Source organism: Leucoraja erinacea, chromosome 3, assembly GCF_028641065.1.
Source record: "Leucoraja erinacea ecotype New England chromosome 3, Leri_hhj_1, whole genome shotgun sequence".
NCBI lineage: Eukaryota > Metazoa > Chordata > Chondrichthyes > Rajiformes > Rajidae > Leucoraja > Leucoraja erinaceus.
The window spans coordinates 90880033-90898477 of record NC_073379.1 but is presented as its reverse complement, the minus strand read 5'-3'; the positions used below and the strand labels follow the sequence as shown (position 1 = coordinate 90898477).

Sequence of the window (18445 nt, the reverse complement as noted above, 5' to 3'; positions counted from 1 at the left end):
AAAATAGGTGCAGGAGTAGGCCATTCGGCCCTTCGAGCCTGCACCGCCATTCGATATGATCATGGCTGATCATCCAACTCGGTATCCCATCCCTGCCTTCTCTCCATACCCCCTGATCCCTTTAGCCACAAGGGCCACATCCAACTCCCTCTTAAATATAGCCAATGAACTGGCCTCAACTACCTTCTGTGGCAGAGAATTCCACAGATTCACTACTCTGTGTAAAAGATTATTTTCTCATCTCGGTCCTAAAAGACCTCCCTCTTACCCTTAAACTGTGACCCCCTAGTTCTGGACTTCCCCAACATCGTGAACAATCTTCCTACATCTAGCCTGTCCAACCCCTTAAGAATTTTGTATGTTTCTATAAGATCCCCCCTCAATCTTCTAAATTCTAGCATGTACAAACCGAGTCTATCCAGTCTTTCTTCATATGAAAGTCCTGCCATCCCAGAGATCAGTCTGGTGAACCTCCTCTGTACTCCCTCTATGGCAAGAATGTCTTTCCTCAGATTAGGAGACCAAAACTGTACGCAATACTCCAGGTGTGATCTCACCAAGATCCTGTACAACTGCAGTAGAACCTCCCTGCTCCTATACTCAAATCCTTTTGCTATGAATGCTAACATACCATTTGCTTTCTTCACTTCCTGCTGCACCTGCATGCCTACTTTCAATGACTGGTGTACCATGACAGCCAGGTCTTGTTGCATCTCCCCTTTTCCCAATCGGCCACCATTCAGATAATAGTCTACTTTCCTATTTTTGCCACCAAAGTGGATAACCTCACAATTTTCCACATTATACTGCATCTGCCATGCATTTGCCCACTCACCCAACCTATCCAAGTCACTTTGCAGCCTCCTAGCATCCTCCTCACAGCTAACACTGCCCTCCAGCTTTGTGTCATCCGCAAACTTGGAGATGTTGCATTCATTTCCCTCATCCAGATCATTAATATATGTTGGAAATAGCTGGGGCCCCAGCACTGAGCCTTGCGGTACCCCATTAGTCACTGCCAGCCATTCTGAAAAGGACCCGTTTATTCCTACTCTTTGCTTCCTGTCTGCCAGCCAGTTCTCTATCCACATCAATACTGAACCCCCAATACCGTGTGCTTTAAGTTTGTATACTAATCTCTTATGTGGGACCTTGTCGAAAGCCTTCTGAAAGTCCAGATATAACACATCCACTGGTTCTCCCTTATCCACTCTACTAGTTACATCCTCGAAGAATTCTATAAGATTCGTCAGACATGATTTACCTTTCATAAATCCATGCTAACTTTGTCCAATGAATTCAACACTTTCCAAATGTGCCCCTATCCCATTTTTAATAACTGACTCCAGAATTTTCCCCACCACCGATGTTAGACTAACTGGTCTGTAATTCCCTGTTTTCTCTCTCCCTTCCTTTTTAAAAAGTGGGGTTACATTAGCTACCCTCCAGTCCTCAGGAACTACTCCAGAATCTAAAGAGTTTCGAAAAATTATCACTACTGCATCCACTATTTCTGCGGCTACTTCCTTACGTACTATGTGATGTAACTTATCTGGCCCTGGGGATTTATCGGCCTTTAATCCATTCAATTTACCTAACACCACTTCCCGGCTAACCTGGATTTCACTCAGTCCCTCCATCTCATTTAACCCCTGGTCTGTTGCTATTTCCGGCAGATTATTTATGTCTTCCTTAGTGAAGACAGAACCAAAGTAGTTATTCAATTGGTCTGCCATGTCCTTGTTCCCCATGATCAATTCGTCTGTTTCTGACTACAAGGGACCTACATTTGTTTTAACTAATCTTTTCCTCTTCAATCTATAAAAACTTTTGCAGTCAGTTTTTATGTTCCCTGCCAGTTTTCTTTCATAATCTATTTTCCCTTTCCTAATTAAGCCTTTTGTCCTCCTCTGCTGGACTCTGAATTTCTCCCAGTCCTCTGGTAGGCTGCTTTTTTCTGGCTAATTTGTACGCTTCATCTTTTGTTTTGATACTATCCCTGATTTCCCTTGTTATCCACGGATGCACTACCTTCCCTGATTTATTCTTTTGCCAAACTGGGATGAACAATTGTTGTAGTTCATCCATGCAGTTTTTAAATGCCTTCCATTGCATATCCACCGTCAACCCTTTAAGAATCATTTGCCAGTCTATCTTGGCCAATTCACGTCTCATACCCTCAATGTCACCTTTCTTTATGTTCAGGACCCTTGTTTCTGAATTAACAATGTCACTCTCCATCCTAATGAAGAACTCAACCATATTATGGTGACTCTTGCCCAAGGGGCCACGCACAACAAGACTGCTAACTAACCCTTCCTCATTACTCAATACCCAGTCTAGTATAGCCTGCTCTCTCGTTGGTTCCTCTACATGTTGGTTTAGAAAATTATCCCGCATACATTCCAAGAAATCCTCAGCACCCCTGCCAATTTAATTCACCCAATCTATATGTAGATTGAAGTCGCCCATTATAATTGTTTTACCTTTGTTGCACGCATTTCTAATTTCCTGTTTGATGCCATCCCCAACTCCACTACTACTATTAGGTAGCCTGTACACAACTGCCACCGGCGTTTTCTGCCCCTTAGTGATTCGCAGCTCTACCTATATCGATTCCACATCCTCCAAGCTAATGTCCTTCCTGTCTATTGCGTTAATGTCCTCTCTAACCAGCAACGCTACCCCACCTCCTTTTCCTTTCTGTCTATCCCTCCTGAATATTGAATATCCCTGGATGTTCAGCTCCCAGCCTTGATCACCCTTGCAGCCATGTCTCCGTGATCCCAACTATATCATATTCATTAATAACTATCTGCACATTCAACTCATCCACCTTATTAAGAATGCTCCTTGCATTAAGGTACAAAGCCTTCAGGCTTGTTGTTACAACACTCTTACCCCTTATACAATTTTGTTGAAAAGTGGTCCTTTTTGATTTTTGCCCTGGGTTTGTCTGCCTGCCACTTTTATTTTTCACCTTGCTAACTATTGCTTCTTGCCTCATTTTACAGCCCTTTGCTTCTCTGCTCTTGCACCCTGCCACATTAGTTTAAATCCTCCCCAACAGCTCTAGCAAACACTCTCCCAAGGACCAAAGTATCACATATATATATATAGATATATATTTATCTATTTGTCTATTTGTCTGTTTGTCTATCTATTTATCTGTTTATCTATTTATCTATTTAAAAAAAATTGAAAGCACAGAAACTGTTTCCCTACATCGTTGATTTGTTTAATACAAAAATCAATTCAAACACAGGACATGAGCCATTAAAAGGAATTTTTTTTAAAACACACAAACTGTTCCCCCCGCAACGCTGATTACAGCAAGTTTAATACAAAAATCGATTCAAATACAGGACAGGAGCCATTTAAAAAGAACAAAAAAACATTTAAAACATTTCAGTTTTTTTTAGTGCCTAAGCATCCTGGCTCTAGCAATTATATATACATAATTCAAATCCATGGTAGTGAATAATGCATTGTGTGCACTGTAATTTGTCTGAGTTGTTAGTCATAAAATGGACTGGTAACAATTTCATCATAGTAAGCCATTAGTCCTACTGTATATTTACTCGTCACAAGCACAAGCAATTGAAAACCATATTCCCTTTCAAACGTCCTGTGAGTTTTGTTTTTCTCACTCTGCCTCCAATATGCTTCATTGCCGAACTGGTGTATTAGGCTGAAAAAGTGGCCTACTTTTTGATTTTGACATGTTTGCTTTGGATATTTATCTATAATTTGTTTACGCCTTAATCCACATTTCTTAACTGTATCCCCAAATCTACATCAAACAGTTGCTACTTAGCAACATGTAGGAAGTTGACGCTGTTGCTTTAACACTGTCTGTCAGTTATAAGCAAATATTATAGAGCAGAGCAAGATACACCACTCCTGCGTAATCCAATGCACTGAGGTGTAGTACATTCTATGATCTTTGGTTATAAGTGTCTGATTAAAGACTTTATTTCAAAAGTTGCCAGCTTTTTATGCATTGATAACTAATTTTAGATTTTAAATTACTTTACTCATTTACAGAGTGAAGATACACAACAACAAATTATAAGGGAGACGTTCCACTTGGTATCAAAAAGAGATGAAAACGTCTGTAATTTCTTGGAAGGTGGCATGTAAGTATTGGTTCTTGCAAAAAATAGTTTGTGTAAAGAATTTAGCTTCAACCAAAAACTGATAATTAAAGTCCCTGTCCCACTGCAGGGATCTAATTTACGAGTTTAGAAGAGTTTGCACGCGACTAAAACTCGCAACATGGTCGACATGTGGTCCTAGGAGGTCACTAACTTCTTCATGCTCGAGGGAAGTTCCCGCTGACTCGCGGCCTCAGTTTGGTCGAGGAAATTTTTTCAGCATGTTGAGAAATTTTCCACGAGTAAAAATTCGTCGGCATGGTTCTTTTGAACTCATAGTGTAGTGGAGTGGGGTCGCTATGTAGTTATAGTAGGTATGTTGCAAAGCGTACCTGAAGCGTCGCTGAAAATCTGTCCCAGCCCGTGTGCGCGATTTTGGCGACGTTTAGAGGGGGGCGGGTTTAAAACGCGATTTTCACTAGGCTGTTCCAATCGAAGATGTTCAGCCTAGTAAATCATTAACGAAAAATCGCTGAAAGACCCCGTCGCAAAAGGTATTATTAGTTTTTATGGCCTTGTATAATAGTTATACTAGTTTAAAAATCACTCTCTAAACCCGCGACCTCACGCAACCACAGGGCCGCATGGAGCTGTATACAGAAGGTATGTAGCTTATTTTTACATTAAAAAGGGCTTTTTAAGAACCCTTTATACAAAGTTTAATGTTGCGAGTAGCTAATTTTGGGCTCTTTATATCCCGCAGTATTTTTCTGGGCATTTGAGGGCACAAATCCACCGCAATGTGAACGTTCTAAACCAGCGCGTTCACAGGATCCCACTAGAAAGCTGATTTAAAATGGACTTTAATTTACAACAATTGAACACTAAATTCCTTCCATTTGACCTATAAATTAATGTAAATGAGATTTCAAAATCATGTTTTATTGTGAATTATTTATGAATATTATTTGGACACTTGGGCTATTTAAAAATGTTAATCATTTATTAAGAAATGGATAGATGTTTAGATCTAGTAATTGAAGTTTGAAATTAGCTACAATTGGGTAACTAACTAATTATATGTTTTAATTTCAGGTCACCCAAGTAAGATTATTTTATATTTGTTTCAGAATGGTTCAATCTACGATAACTGAAAATTTCATTCAATTCTCTTAATTTTTAAGAAGGTTATGGCCTTTTGACAGCATACGATCACAGCTTTTTTGTTATGTCCATAGAAAATCAATAGGGAACAAGATGCTAATTTCCGAGTATGAAAATGGCCATAACATTTTAAATATGATATGCCATGAAACATTTTAAATTTTTACTTTATCTGATAGATATGATTACAGACTTGATTTTTTAGGTCTCAAATTTTAAACTTATTTTTATGCTTTATCCTTGCTAACCAGGACATTTAAATTGGCTCAATTTCAGAACCAAGAAAACTGACCAGTGATTTTTTTTACATCTGGTCAGCAGCAGCCTCTGCAGTTTGTGTTTTAACTGTCTGTGTTTAAATGTAGTTTTTGCTAGTTTATAGGCAATCGAGGAAACTTTTTTAAATCTCCCTGCACTGGGCAATCTCCGTCGGGTTTTTGCTGGGGCCACAACGAAGCGGCCCAGGAACCGGGGACTTGGTGCTACGACTCACCGTCGCCGTCGCGGGGCTGGCCGAGTCCATTGGAAGCGCTGCTGCTTTGCAGAACCGGAGAGTCGGAGGCTCCAAAAACGGCTGACCGGGAGCCCGTGTCCCTGGAGGGAGTTAACCGCTCTTCGCTCTCGCAACGGCGACTTCCCCCGCCCGAGTTGCAGGGTTGAAAGTGGAGCGGGGTACATCACTGCTGTGGAATGGCCGCGGGACTCTGCGAGCGCACGCCGGGGGCTCTAACACAAGACAGGCCAAAATCGCCAGCCGGGGGCTTTGACTTTGACTCTGACAATAAACATCTGTTATGTAAATACAATTCACATTTCGTTTGGACCTGTTGCCTTTCAAGTTCACAATGTTGCCTTTCAAGGTATGTATACATAGAATATTTATACCGCCACTTACCTTGCAAACAAATAATGTATTTATCATTTTAAAAGAGTAAAACAAAAATATCGCTTCAAGTCAGATCCTTCAGCTTGGAGTCATGCTGACCCATCATCCACCAATTTATATCCAAAATGCTTTTTTTCCATTTTCTATTCTCCCTTCATTTTCACTCTGATTCTATTGGTCACCTGCACACTAGGACAATTTGCGGTGGCGATTTAGCCTCCCAAACTGCATGCCTTTGAGATGTGGAAGGAAACTAGAGCACCTTCACGAAATCCTCATGGCCATGGGGAGAATATGCAAACTCTACAGATACAGCACCAGTGATCAGGAGTGAACCTGGTTCACGGATGTTGTGAGGCAGTGGCTCTGAACTAAACCATTGTACCCTCTATTTTAAGAAATCATAGATGTTTCATGTAGTAAAAGTAAGTTGTTTTGGTGGTGTGATATATTTGTAAATTGCTTTTGGTAATTTTGTGTGTTTCAGGTTAATTGGAGGAGCAGACAATAAACTTATTTACAGACATTATGCAACTTTGTATTTTGTTTTTTGTGTGGATTCCTCAGAAAGTGAACTTGGAATTTTGGATCTAATTCAGGTATTTATGCAATCTATTGCCTAATTTATTGTTGTGATATCAATTTTGAGGTATGTGGAAAAGACTGTGGAGCTTGTAAACAATTTCAGATGATCCATGTACAGGTGCAAGTGGATAACGCTTACTTTTTGACCTTTACAATGTAAGCACAATTGTGGAATGATTACATTGTTTTCTGACAGTGGATTGGGAGTTTTTAATCTGTGCCAATGCACAAAATCCATTAAAATTTGAACCATCACATGAGCCATTAGGACGTGAGCAAAGATTTGTCCAATGTTGGGTTTCAAGTTGTTGAACACTCGTGTTCTTGAAGATGTTCTTTCTAACCAGTTTGCAGGTAGCTTACAGACATTGATGTTGAAAACCATTGTTTGTTTGAACGTTTGCTTATTCAAGTTAGGCAAATTGTTTTGACACTTGTAAGGGAGTAATTTTCAACAAAATTGATCATTGGGATCAAGTCTCCAAGGATGAGTTGCTTGCACCAGTAAGGTCCAATTGAGTTTGGTAAGTGAATCACCCCCATTATGTGCTATGCCTGCTTTTCAAAAAAACATTTTAACATTTTTCAAATTCAATGGCTTGCTGTAGTTGGCAGAAGCAGGGGTGTTGGAGTGTGAGGGGAGGGAAGAAAGAATGGTGCTTGTGGAACTATCATCATCAATTCCATTATGTATGTTGCCCTTTACCCTGGCATCAGATAAACATTGCTCAGAAGATACCATATATTTTGTGGATTGAAGGGAGTATACTGGTACACAGAAAGAGGTAATTGTAGAGAGATGTGTTATTGACTGCTGGCATCCTGAGGGCGGGTGGGTAGGAAAGAACATGTGGACGAGGAAGACGGAGAGAGTGATTCCTGCAGAAAGGGTGGGGGCAAGATGGGAAATGTGGCTGATGATGCCATTGGGCAAAAGATGACCAAGGAAACTATCTCTATTGTGTCTGAGGAGCGGGTACGAGAATGATCATGCAGGAAATGCACCATCCCTGTTCCCCAGCCCCGCACGACCCTATTTTACCTTCTCCCCAATTTCCACAAACCTGACTGTCCTGGCAGACTCATTGTTTCTGCCTGTTCATGTCCTACCGAACTTATTTCCACATACATCAACCTCAACTCCATCCTATCCCCCCCCCCCCCCCCCCCCGGTTAAATCCTTCCCAACCTATGCTCACACGCTTTTCGTCGACTTCCGTTTTCTAGGCCCACATTCCCTCATCTTCACCATGGATGTCCAGTCACTCTGCACCTCCATCCCCCACCAGGAGGGTCTCAATGCCCTCGACTGGAGAACCAACCAATCCCCATCTACTGATACTCTCCTCCGCCTAGCAAAGTTGGTCCTTACCCTTCATAAGGTTTTGTTTGACTCCTCACATTTCCTCCAAATACAAGGCGTATAGGCCCCAGCTATGCCTGCCTCTTTGTATAGGTACGTCGAACAATCCTTGTTCGAGACGTACCGTGGCCCTATCCCCGAACTCTACCTCCGCTACATCGACGACTGCATTGGTGCTACCGCCTGTACCCACACACAACCCACTCACTGACTTCATCCATTTCACCACTAACCTCCATCCAGCACTCAAATCACCTGGACCATTTCCGACATTTCCCCACCATTTCTTGACCTCACTATATCCATCACAGGTGATAGACTACTGACCAACATCCACTATAAACCCACTGACTCCCATGGCTATCTGGACTACACGTCTTCCCACCCTGCTTCCTATAAGGATTCCATCCCCTACTCCCAATTGCGTCTATGCCGCACCTGCACCCAGGATGAGGTGTTCCACACCAGAGCATCGGAGATGTCCTCATTTTTCAGGGAATGGGGATTCCCCTCTTGTACCATAGATAAGCCTCTCACCAGAGTCTCTTCTATACCCCGTGACTCTGCTCTCACTCCCCATCCCCCCCCAACACGTTACAAGGGCAGAATCCCCCTTGTCCTCGCCTTCCACCCTACCAGCCGTCACATACAACAAATAATCCTCCAACGTGATCCCACTACTTGCCACATCTGACAGTGTGGTGTGGAGAGAATAACCTGCTCCTCAACACCTCGAAGACCAAGGAGCTCATAATAGACTACAGGAAGAAGAAAACAGACATTACACCATTAATCATCAGAGGGGACTGTGTGGAGAGGGTGGCGGATTTCCGCTTCCTGGGAATCCACATTGAGTAGGACCTGACATGGAGCGTGAACATCTCTGCGCTGCTGAAAAAGGTCCAGCAGAGACTGCACTTCATGAGGGTGCTCAGGAAGAACAACATCACTCAGAGACTGTTGCTGTCCTTTTATCGGTGCTCCATAGAGAGCATCCTAACATACTGTGTATGTGTGTGGTACACCAGCTGCACAGCGGCTAAGAGGAAAGCACTCCAGAGGGCTATTGACAACGCCCAGAAGATTGTCGGCTGCCCTCTCCTTACCCTGGAGGACCTACACAGTTCCCACTGTCTCAAGAAATCCCAGAACATTATAAAGGACATTTCCCACCCCGGACACTCCCTGTTTGAACTGTTGCCGTCAGGCAGACGATACAGATCAATGAGGACACTGACAAAGACTCAAAAACAGTTTTTATCCCACAGTAATAACTACACATAATATAGCCACCAAATGAGCGCAGGTGCGCTACATACCAAAGGGATTGTGCAATCGACAGAAGAATGTATGGTTGTGCGTTTATGCTTGCTTTTTTCATGTTATTTATTTAGTTGTTTATTTCAGATATTCTCTTTTACGTATCGTTAGCTTTTAGATAACGTGTGAACTGGTTGGCATTTTTTATTTCGTTGTACATGTTTACATGTTATAATGACAATAAAGAACCTATCCTATCCTATCCTTCCCATTTCCTGCCCTGTTTCCTGCTTTCCGCAGAGACCACTCCCTCCGTAACTCCCTGGTCAATTTGTCCCTTCCCACCCGAACCACCGCCTCTCCAGGCACTTTCCCTTGCAACCGCAAGAAATGCTACACTTGTCGCTTTACCTCCCCCCTTGACTCCATACAAGGACCTAAGCAGTCTTTCCAGGTGCGGCAGAGGTTCACCTGCACCTCCTCCAACCTCATCTATTGCATCCAGCTGCTCTACATCGGTGAGACCAAGCGTAGGCTTGGTGATCGCTTCGCCGAACACCTCTGCTCGGTTCGCAATAACCAACCTGATCTCCCAGTGGCTCAGCACTTCAACTCCCCCTCCCATTCCGAATCCAACCTTTCTGTCCTGGGCCTCCTCCAGAGTGAGGGCCACTGTAAATTGGAGGAGCAGCACCTCGTATTTCGCTTGGGCAGTTTGCGCCCCAGCGTAATGAACACTGACCTCCAATTTGGAGACATGGCTCCAGGGTGACCATTGCTGGGAGCTGAACTTCCAGGGATATTCAATATTCAGGAGGGATAGACAGAAAGGGAAAGGAGGTGGGGTAGCGTTGCTGGTTAGAGATTAGATTAACGCAATAGAAAGGAAGGACATTAGCTTTGAGGATGTGGAATCGTTATGGGTAGAGCTGCGAAACACTAAGGGGCAGAAAACGCTAGTGGGAGTTGTGTACAGGCCACCTAACAGTAGTAGTGGAGTTGGGGATGGCATCAAACAGGAAGTTAGAAATGCGTGCAACAAAGGTAAAACAGTTATAATGGGTGACTTCAATCTACATAAAAGACTGCATGGATGAACTACAACACTTGTTCATCCCAGTTTGGCAAAAAAATAAATCCGGGAAGGTAGTGCATCCGTGGATAACAAGAGAAATCAGGGATAGTATCAAAACAAAAGATGAAGCGTACAAATTAGCCAGATAAAGCAGCTTTCCAGAGGACATGGAGAAATTCAGAGACCAGCAGAGGAGGACAAAGGGCTTAATTAGGAAAGGAAAAATAGATTATGAAAGAAAACTGGCAGGGAACATAAAAACTGACTGCAAAAGCTTTTATAGATATGTGAAGAGAAAAAGATTAGTTAAAACAAATGTGCGTCCCTTGCAGTCAGAAATGGGTGAATTGATCATGGGGAACAAGGACATGGCAGACCAATTGAATAACTACTTTGGTTTTGTCTTCACTAAGGAAGACATAAATAATCTGCTGGAAAAGCAGGGGACCGGGGGTCAAATGAGATGGAGGAACTGAGTGAAATCAAGGTTAGCCGGGAAGTGGTGTTAGGTAAATTGAATGGATTAAAGGCCGATAAATCCCCAGGGCCAGATAGGCTGCATCCCAGAGTACTTAAAGTAGTAGCCCCAGAAATACTGGATGCATTAGTGATAATTTTTCAAAACTCTTTAGATTCTGGAGTAGTTCCTGAGGATTGGAGGGTAGCTAATGTAACACCACTTTTTAAAAAGGGAGGGAGAGAGAAAACTGGGGAATTACAGACCAGTTAGTCTAACGTCGGTAGTGGGGAAACTGCTAGAATCAGTTATTAAAGATGGGATAGCAGCACATTTGGAAAGTGGTGAAATCATTGGACAAAGTCAGCATGGATTTATGAAAGGTAAATCATGTCTGACGAATCTTATAGAATTTTTCGAGGATGTAACTAGTAGAGTGGATAGGGGAGAACCAGTGGATGTGTTATCTGGACTTTCAGAAGGCTTTCGACAAGGTCCCACATAAGAGATTAGTATACAAACTTAAAGCACATGGTGTTGGGGGTTCAGTATTGATGTGGATAGAGAACTGGCTGGCAGACAGGAAGCAAAGAGTAGGAGTAAACGGGTCCTTTTCACAATGGCAGGCAGTGACTAGTGGGGTACCGCCAGGCTCAGTTATGGGACCCCAGCTATTTACGATATATATTAATGATTTGGACGAGGGAATTGAATGCAACATCTCCAAGTTTGCGGATGACACGAAGCTGGGGGGCAGTGTTAGCTGTGAGGAGGATGCTAGGAGGCTGCAAGGTGACTTGGATAGGATGGGTGAGTGGGCAAATGCATGGCAGGTGCAGTATAATGTGGATAAATGTGAGGTTATCCACTTTGGTGGCAAAAACAGGAAAGTAGATTAGTATCTGAATGGTGGCCGATTAGGAAAGGGGGAGATGCAACAAGACCTGGGTGTCATGGTGCACCAGTCATTAAAAGTAGGCATGCAGGTGCAGCAGGCAGTGAAGAAGGCGAATGGTATGTTAGCATTCATAGCAAAAGGATTTGAGTATAGGAGCAGGGAGGTTCTACTGCAGTTGTACAGGGTCTTGGTGAGACCACACCTGGAGTATTGCGTACAGTTTTGGTCTCCTAATCTGAGGAAAGACATTCTTGCCATAGAGGGAGTACAGAGAAGGTTCACCAGACTGATTCCTGGGATGTCAGGACTTTCATATAAAGAAAGACTGGATAGACTCAGTTTGTACTCGCTAGAATTTAGAAGATTGAGGGGGGGTCTTATAGAAACTTACAAAATTCTTAAGGGGTTGGACAGGCTAGATGCTGGAAGATTGTTCCTGGTGTTTGGGAAGTCCAGAACAAGGGGTCACAGTTCAAGGATAAGGGGGAAATCTTTTAGGACCGAGATGAGGAAAACTTTTTTTCACACAGAGAGTGGTGAATCTGTGGAATTCTCTCCCGCAGAAGGTAGTTGAGGCCAGTGCATTGGCTATATTTAAGAGGGAGTTAGATGTGGCCCTTGTGGCTAAAGGGATCAGGGGGTATGGAGTGAAGGCAGGTACGGGATACTGAGTTGGATGATCAGCCATGATCATATTGAATGGCGGTGCAGGTTCGAAGGGCCGAATGGCCTACTCCTGCACCTATTTTCTATGTCTATGTTTCAGGTAGTCCTTACTCTCTCCTCCCCTTCTCAGCTCTCACTCAGCCCACTGGCTCCACCTCTTCCTTTCTTCCTTCCTTTCTACCCCCCCCCCCCCCCCCACCCTAACATCAGTCTGAAAAAGGGTTTTGACCCAAAACGTTGCCTATTTCCTTCACTCCATAGATGCTGCCTCACCCGCAGAGTTTCTCCAGCATTTTTGTCTACCTTTGATTTTCCAGCATCTGCAATTCCTTCTTAAACATCTTTAAACAGGAAATGCGCATGATGGTTTCATCAACTATCGTCTTTATTTAAATTACTTCTGTATGTACAAGGAGTAAAGAAAGGGGCTGAGAATGCATCCTTGCGGAGCCCCGTTTTGAGGATTATCGAAGAGGATGATTTGTCTGTTAGTCAAAGTCGAGTATCCAGTTGCAGAGATGAGTGCTGGCAACGAATCCCATGAGTTTGGTGATAAACTTGCATGGTATACTGGTATTAAAGGCAGAGCTGTAGTGTATGAATAGGTATACCTGACGCAGGTATCCCTCTTATCCAGGGGTTTAATAGTGATATGTAGGGCTAGGGCGATAGCATAATCCGTGGACCTGTTGTGGCGTTAGGTGAACTGCAGTGGGTCAAAGCTGCTGGGTAGACTGGATTTAATGTGTTCCATAACTAGCCTCTCAAGCATTTCATGATGGTGGATTGCAAGGCCACTGGTTGGTCGTCGTTTCGGCCTCTCCCAGGACGATCAATGGGAACTCTGACGGGCACGGTGCATCGTTTCTGCGCAGCCACTAAGGACACAGCCAGGAACTCCGTCTGGGCCAGCTGCTTTTTGTAGGTTCACCCACAGGAAGACCAATCTAACCTCTGCTACTGTCATGCTGGGGAGAGGCACACTGGTGTCTGAAGGGCCAGGTGTCACTGTCCTGTTGGCCTTCTGCCTCAAATCGAGCATAGTCTCTATCTTTTCCCATACTCTCTCATCTGCCCTCATTTTGTTTACTTCCCCTCTGTACTTTCAGCAAGCCCAGTTCTTAGTTTCATTATTAACCTGACATCCGGAAACCTTCCAGAGGCGCCACGAGTGGCAGAAGCCTGGACCGGCAGTGGAACCTCATGGGTTGGAGGTGGAAGCTCGCAGGTCGACAGAGCCCATGGCCATCGGCTGGGGCCTGGGTCGGCACCATGGAAGTGTCCGGAAATGACCCAGCAATGTTAGTGGAGAGGCCAGTACGGCGAACAATGATGGCACCGACTGACGGAGGTGAATGGATACGTGGAAGTGAGGATGTCGCTGCCGACGGAAGGAACAAAAGAGGACCCTGCGTGGTGGGACCGCCATGAGGGAGGGAGGGATAGGGGGGGGGGAGAAACAAAAGGGAAACTGGCACGGTGGGGGGGGGGGGGGGGGGGGGGGGGGGGGAAGAAATCTGTAACTTTGTAAGATCCTTTTATGGGTGTCTATAAGAATTTCACTGACTTGTCACGTGACCATAAAGTATTCTATTTTATCTGAGAAACTGCAAATTTGCTGTTCTCAGATCTTTAATCTGAGAACCATTGTGCCCCATCTTTCTGTCCTGTTTATATCAACGGGTCGATGGTTGAAAGGGTCAAGAGCTTCAAATTCCTGGGCGTGCGTATCTCTGAAGATTTCCTGATCTGAGAACACTGATGCAATTATTAAGAAAGCACATCAGCGCCTCTACTTCCTGAGAAGATTACGGAGAGTTGGTTTGTCAAGGAGGGCTCTCTCTAACTTCTATAGGTGCACAGTACAGAGCATGCTGCTGTGCCGGTTGCATCGTGGCTTGGTTCGGCAACTTGAGCGCCCTGGAGCGGAAAAGACTACAAAAAGTAGTAAACACTGCCCAGTCCATCATCGGCTCTGACCTCCCTTCCATCGAGGGGATCTATCGCAGTCGCTGCCTCAAAAAGGCTGGCAGTATTATCAAGAACCCACACCATCCTGGCCACACATTCATCTCCCTGCTACCTTCAGGTAGAAGGTACAGGAACCTGAAGACTGCAACGACCAGGTTCAGGAGTAGCTGCTTCCCCACAGCCATCAGGCTATTAGACGTAGCTCGGACAAAACTCTGACCATTAATAGCCCATTATCTGTTTATTTGCACTTTATCAGTTTATTTATTCATGTGTGTATATATTTATATCATGGTATATGGACACACTGATCTGTTCTGTAGTCATGCCTACTATGTTCTGTTGTGCTGAAGCAAAGCAAGAGTGTCATTGTCCTATCAGGGACACATGACATTAAACTCTCTTGAATCTCTCCCCGGACGCCCAATGGGGACGGGCATGGTGCAGCATGGATTGGTGGCATTGGCACTGCCGTGTGAGCTGAAAGGCACGAGGGAGGGAGGGAGCGAAGCTGCAGCGGCGGCCGGCAGCGCAGCGCTCGCAGCCGGTGCACAGAGGCACTGACACCTGCTGCCCGGGAGCTTCCCCGTTCCATCTCTGCCGCTTCATGTTGTCGGCGGCTGCACATCCGACCAAGAGAGAAGAGACTCGACGTCACTCACAGCCGTCAACCGACGCGCTTCCCAAGACCGCACAGATCGCTGCCATGTGGCGTAGAGAGACAAACTCTGCAGGGACTGAAGATAGCGTGAGAATTCTGTCATTGGCGTGAGAGCGTGAGAATTGGCTGATTAGGCGTGACTGACTCTCAAAGCGTGAGAGTTGGCAGCCCTCACGCTTTGTATGTCGGTAGCTGCAAAACTCTTGAGGGAATTGCACGCCAAAGATAAAATATGATTTTGAAGACGCTTTGAGATTAATCTTTTTCCAGGGATTGATCGCCACATGATAGGATTAGGAGTGTGAAGGGAACTGCGTTGGAGAGTAATAAGCTGAGTGATTAGAGTTGACACTATTTGTAATTAAAGACTGGGAACAGCAGGCCCACTTTTTACGATGGCAACCTTGGGGAGATCTATAAAATCACTATCATTGGCAGATTATGTTGTTGCTGCCCATATGACAAGCACTGCAGTGTTTGCAAATCAATAATAATTAATAATTTATGTTCTATTGTTGCAGGTGGATTTACTTTTATTTGCAGCATCCCTTGTTGATATTGGTTCAATCAGTGGCACTAGAAGGAGCTGCAGCATATCGTGACATGGTGATCACCGAGCCGTCTTTGTAAAACCATTTTTTATTAAAGGGCCTGTCCCACTTGGGCGTCATTTGCACGTCATTTAGGCGACATCATTTATGCATCACGATGCGCACGTCGTGACGTGCACGTGATGTGCACATTACGCGCGCGCAATCGCGCGTGGTGTCCCAGGATTTTGGGATTCACTAAATCTTTGCGTGCCACCTGCGTAACGCAAATGATGCCCAAGTGAGACAGGCCCTTTAGTTTGCTTTAATTTAATACAATGTGATTGGCATGTTACCACATTGCCCTTTCATGTGCTCTGATTAAACTGTTGGAGCAAATGAATGGGAACCAAACATTTTAATCCAAAATGCGATGAGAAACCGGTGAACTCTCTGAGCCTTTTTTTGAATGTCATTATCAAGCCCACAATGTCAAGCCCTCAGAGGAATTTATTTGATAAGGAACCAGGCCATTAGGTTGGGCACACCCAGATATAAGAAGGGAGGCTTTCATTTTTCCTCCGTACATTGTTTTTTGTGGGTTTTTAACCACTGAAAAATATTTGTCACTTGAAAATTACTTTATTCCAAGCATCATAAAACCTATTGTTTCATTTAATGAAAACCTAAACATGTATGTTTTTTGTAATATTTTCTGCTTGCTTAATCAGTACATTATCAGGCGAATTCTTCTGATAGTGCAGTTGGTGTGAAAACTTATTTGTACGTATATTTGCTGTTTCTTGTCCCAACCTGTCACCTGCTAACAAATATAATCTCCCTATTCTATAGATATTGTTGCACAATATATGCAGGCACCCCCCACTCTGAATTTTTGAAATGATAAACTATATGGAAAGTAAATGTTTGCATGCAACAGGTACGTTACTTCCAAATGTGGAGTATTGCTATGTACAATGCAGAGCAGCGTTTCAAAATTTGCCTCTTGTTGGACCACCTTTTGTCAATTGCACTATGCAATAAAAGTAACATTAGCAAATCTGCAGATGACACAAAGCTGGGTGGCAGGGTGAACTGTGAGGAGGATGCTATGAGGATGCAGGGTGACTTGGACAGGTTGGGTGAGTGGGCAGATGCATGGCAGGTGCAATTTAATGTGAATAAATGTGAGGTTATCCACTTTGGTGGCAAAACAGGAAGGCAGTTTAATATCTGAATGGTGTCAAGTTGGGAAAACGGGAAGTAGAGCGAGATCTGGGGGTCCTTGTTCAAATGTCTCTGAAAATAAGCATGGCAGTGAAGAAAGTGAATGGCATGTTGGCCTTTATAACAAGAGGAATCGAATATAGAAGCAAGTTGGGAAAACGGGAAGTAGAGCGAGATCTGGGGGTCCTTGTTCAAATGTCTCTGAAAATAAGCATGGCAGTGAAGAAAGTGAATGGCATGTTGGCCTTTATAACAAGAGGAATCGAATATAGAAGCAAAGAGGTCCTTCTGCAGTTGTACAGAGCCCTAATGAGACCACACCTCGAGTATTGTGTGCAGTTTTGGTCTCCAAATTTGACCTGGCGGACTGGTGCGCACGTAACAACTTGTCACTAAACACCTCCAAGACCAAGGAGCTGATTATTGACTTCAGGAAATCCCACAATGGAGAATACACCCCAATCGCCATTTACGGGGAAAGTGTGGAGAGAGTGTCCAGCTTTAAGTTTCTGGGCACTCACATTTCAGAGGACCTCACGTGGTCCACCAACACTGCTGCGCTGGTAAAGAAGGCACAACAACGACTGTTCTTCCTGAGGACATTACAAAAGACTGGTCTGCACCAACAGCTGCTGACAACGTTCTACCGCTGCACCACAGAGAGCATTTAACGTATGGCATCTCTGTGTGGTATCTCAGCTGCACGGAGGCGGAGAGGAGAGCTCTTCAGCGCGTCGTCCACAGAGCGCAGAGGATCATTGGGACACGGCTACCAGCCTTGGAGGGCACCTACCACACACGGTGCCTCAGGAAGGCCGTCAGCATCCATAAAGACTCATCACACCCCTGTAACGGATTACTTCCCTCCGGCAGACGTTACAAGGCCTTCTACGCCCGAACCTCCAGACTCAGAAAAGGCTTTATTCCAAGAGCTATAGCGGCTCTGAACCCCCCACCCCCCATGGACTGTCTCCCTCGGATGGTCACGACACACAGCTTATTTCTTTATTTTACTTTTCTTTTTCATCGGTTGGAGCTGCATACTAAATCTCGTTGCACTGACGTGCAATGACAATAAAAAGATTATTATTATTATTATTAGGAAGGACATTCTTGCTGTTGAGGGAGTGCAGCGTAGGTTCACAAGGTTAATTCCCGGGATGGTGGGACTGTCATATGCTGATAGAATGGAGTGGCTGGGCTTGTATACTCTGGAATTTAGGATGAGAGGGGATCTTATTGAAACATATAAGATTATTAAGTGTTTGGACACACTAGAGGCTGAAGGGCCTCGAAGGGCCTGCTGGCTTGAAGAGCCAAATGGCCTACTCCTGCGCCTATTGTCTATTGAAACATGTTCCCGAGTCCAGAACCAGGGGCCACAGTTTAAGAATAAGGGGTAAACCATTTAGAACGGAGATGAGAAAAAATGTTTTCACACAGTTGTGAATCTGTGGAATTCTCTGCCTCAGAAGACAGTGGAGGTCAATTCTCTGGAGGCTTTAAAGAGAGAGTTCAATAGATCTCTTAAAGATTGAGGAGTGAAGGGATATGGGGAGAAGACAGGAACGGGGTACTGATTGTGGATGATCATCCATGATCTCA

At 44.2% G+C, this 18445-nt stretch overlaps 1 protein-coding gene across 3 annotated transcripts in view; it reads left to right on the top strand.

The window, feature by feature from the left end:
• The window catches only part of LOC129695819 (AP-3 complex subunit sigma-1), an 89407-nt gene that overhangs the window by 31478 nt on the left and 39484 nt on the right, over nucleotides 1–18445 (top strand). For all 3 annotated transcript variants that reach the window (XM_055633167.1, XM_055633169.1, XM_055633168.1), the window contains exons 2-3: nucleotides 4048–4139; nucleotides 6635–6746. In XM_055633167.1, coding sequence (XP_055489142.1) covers nucleotides 4048–4139; nucleotides 6635–6746 — 204 coding nt within the window. The remainder of the gene's footprint in view (nucleotides 1–4047; nucleotides 4140–6634; nucleotides 6747–18445) is intronic.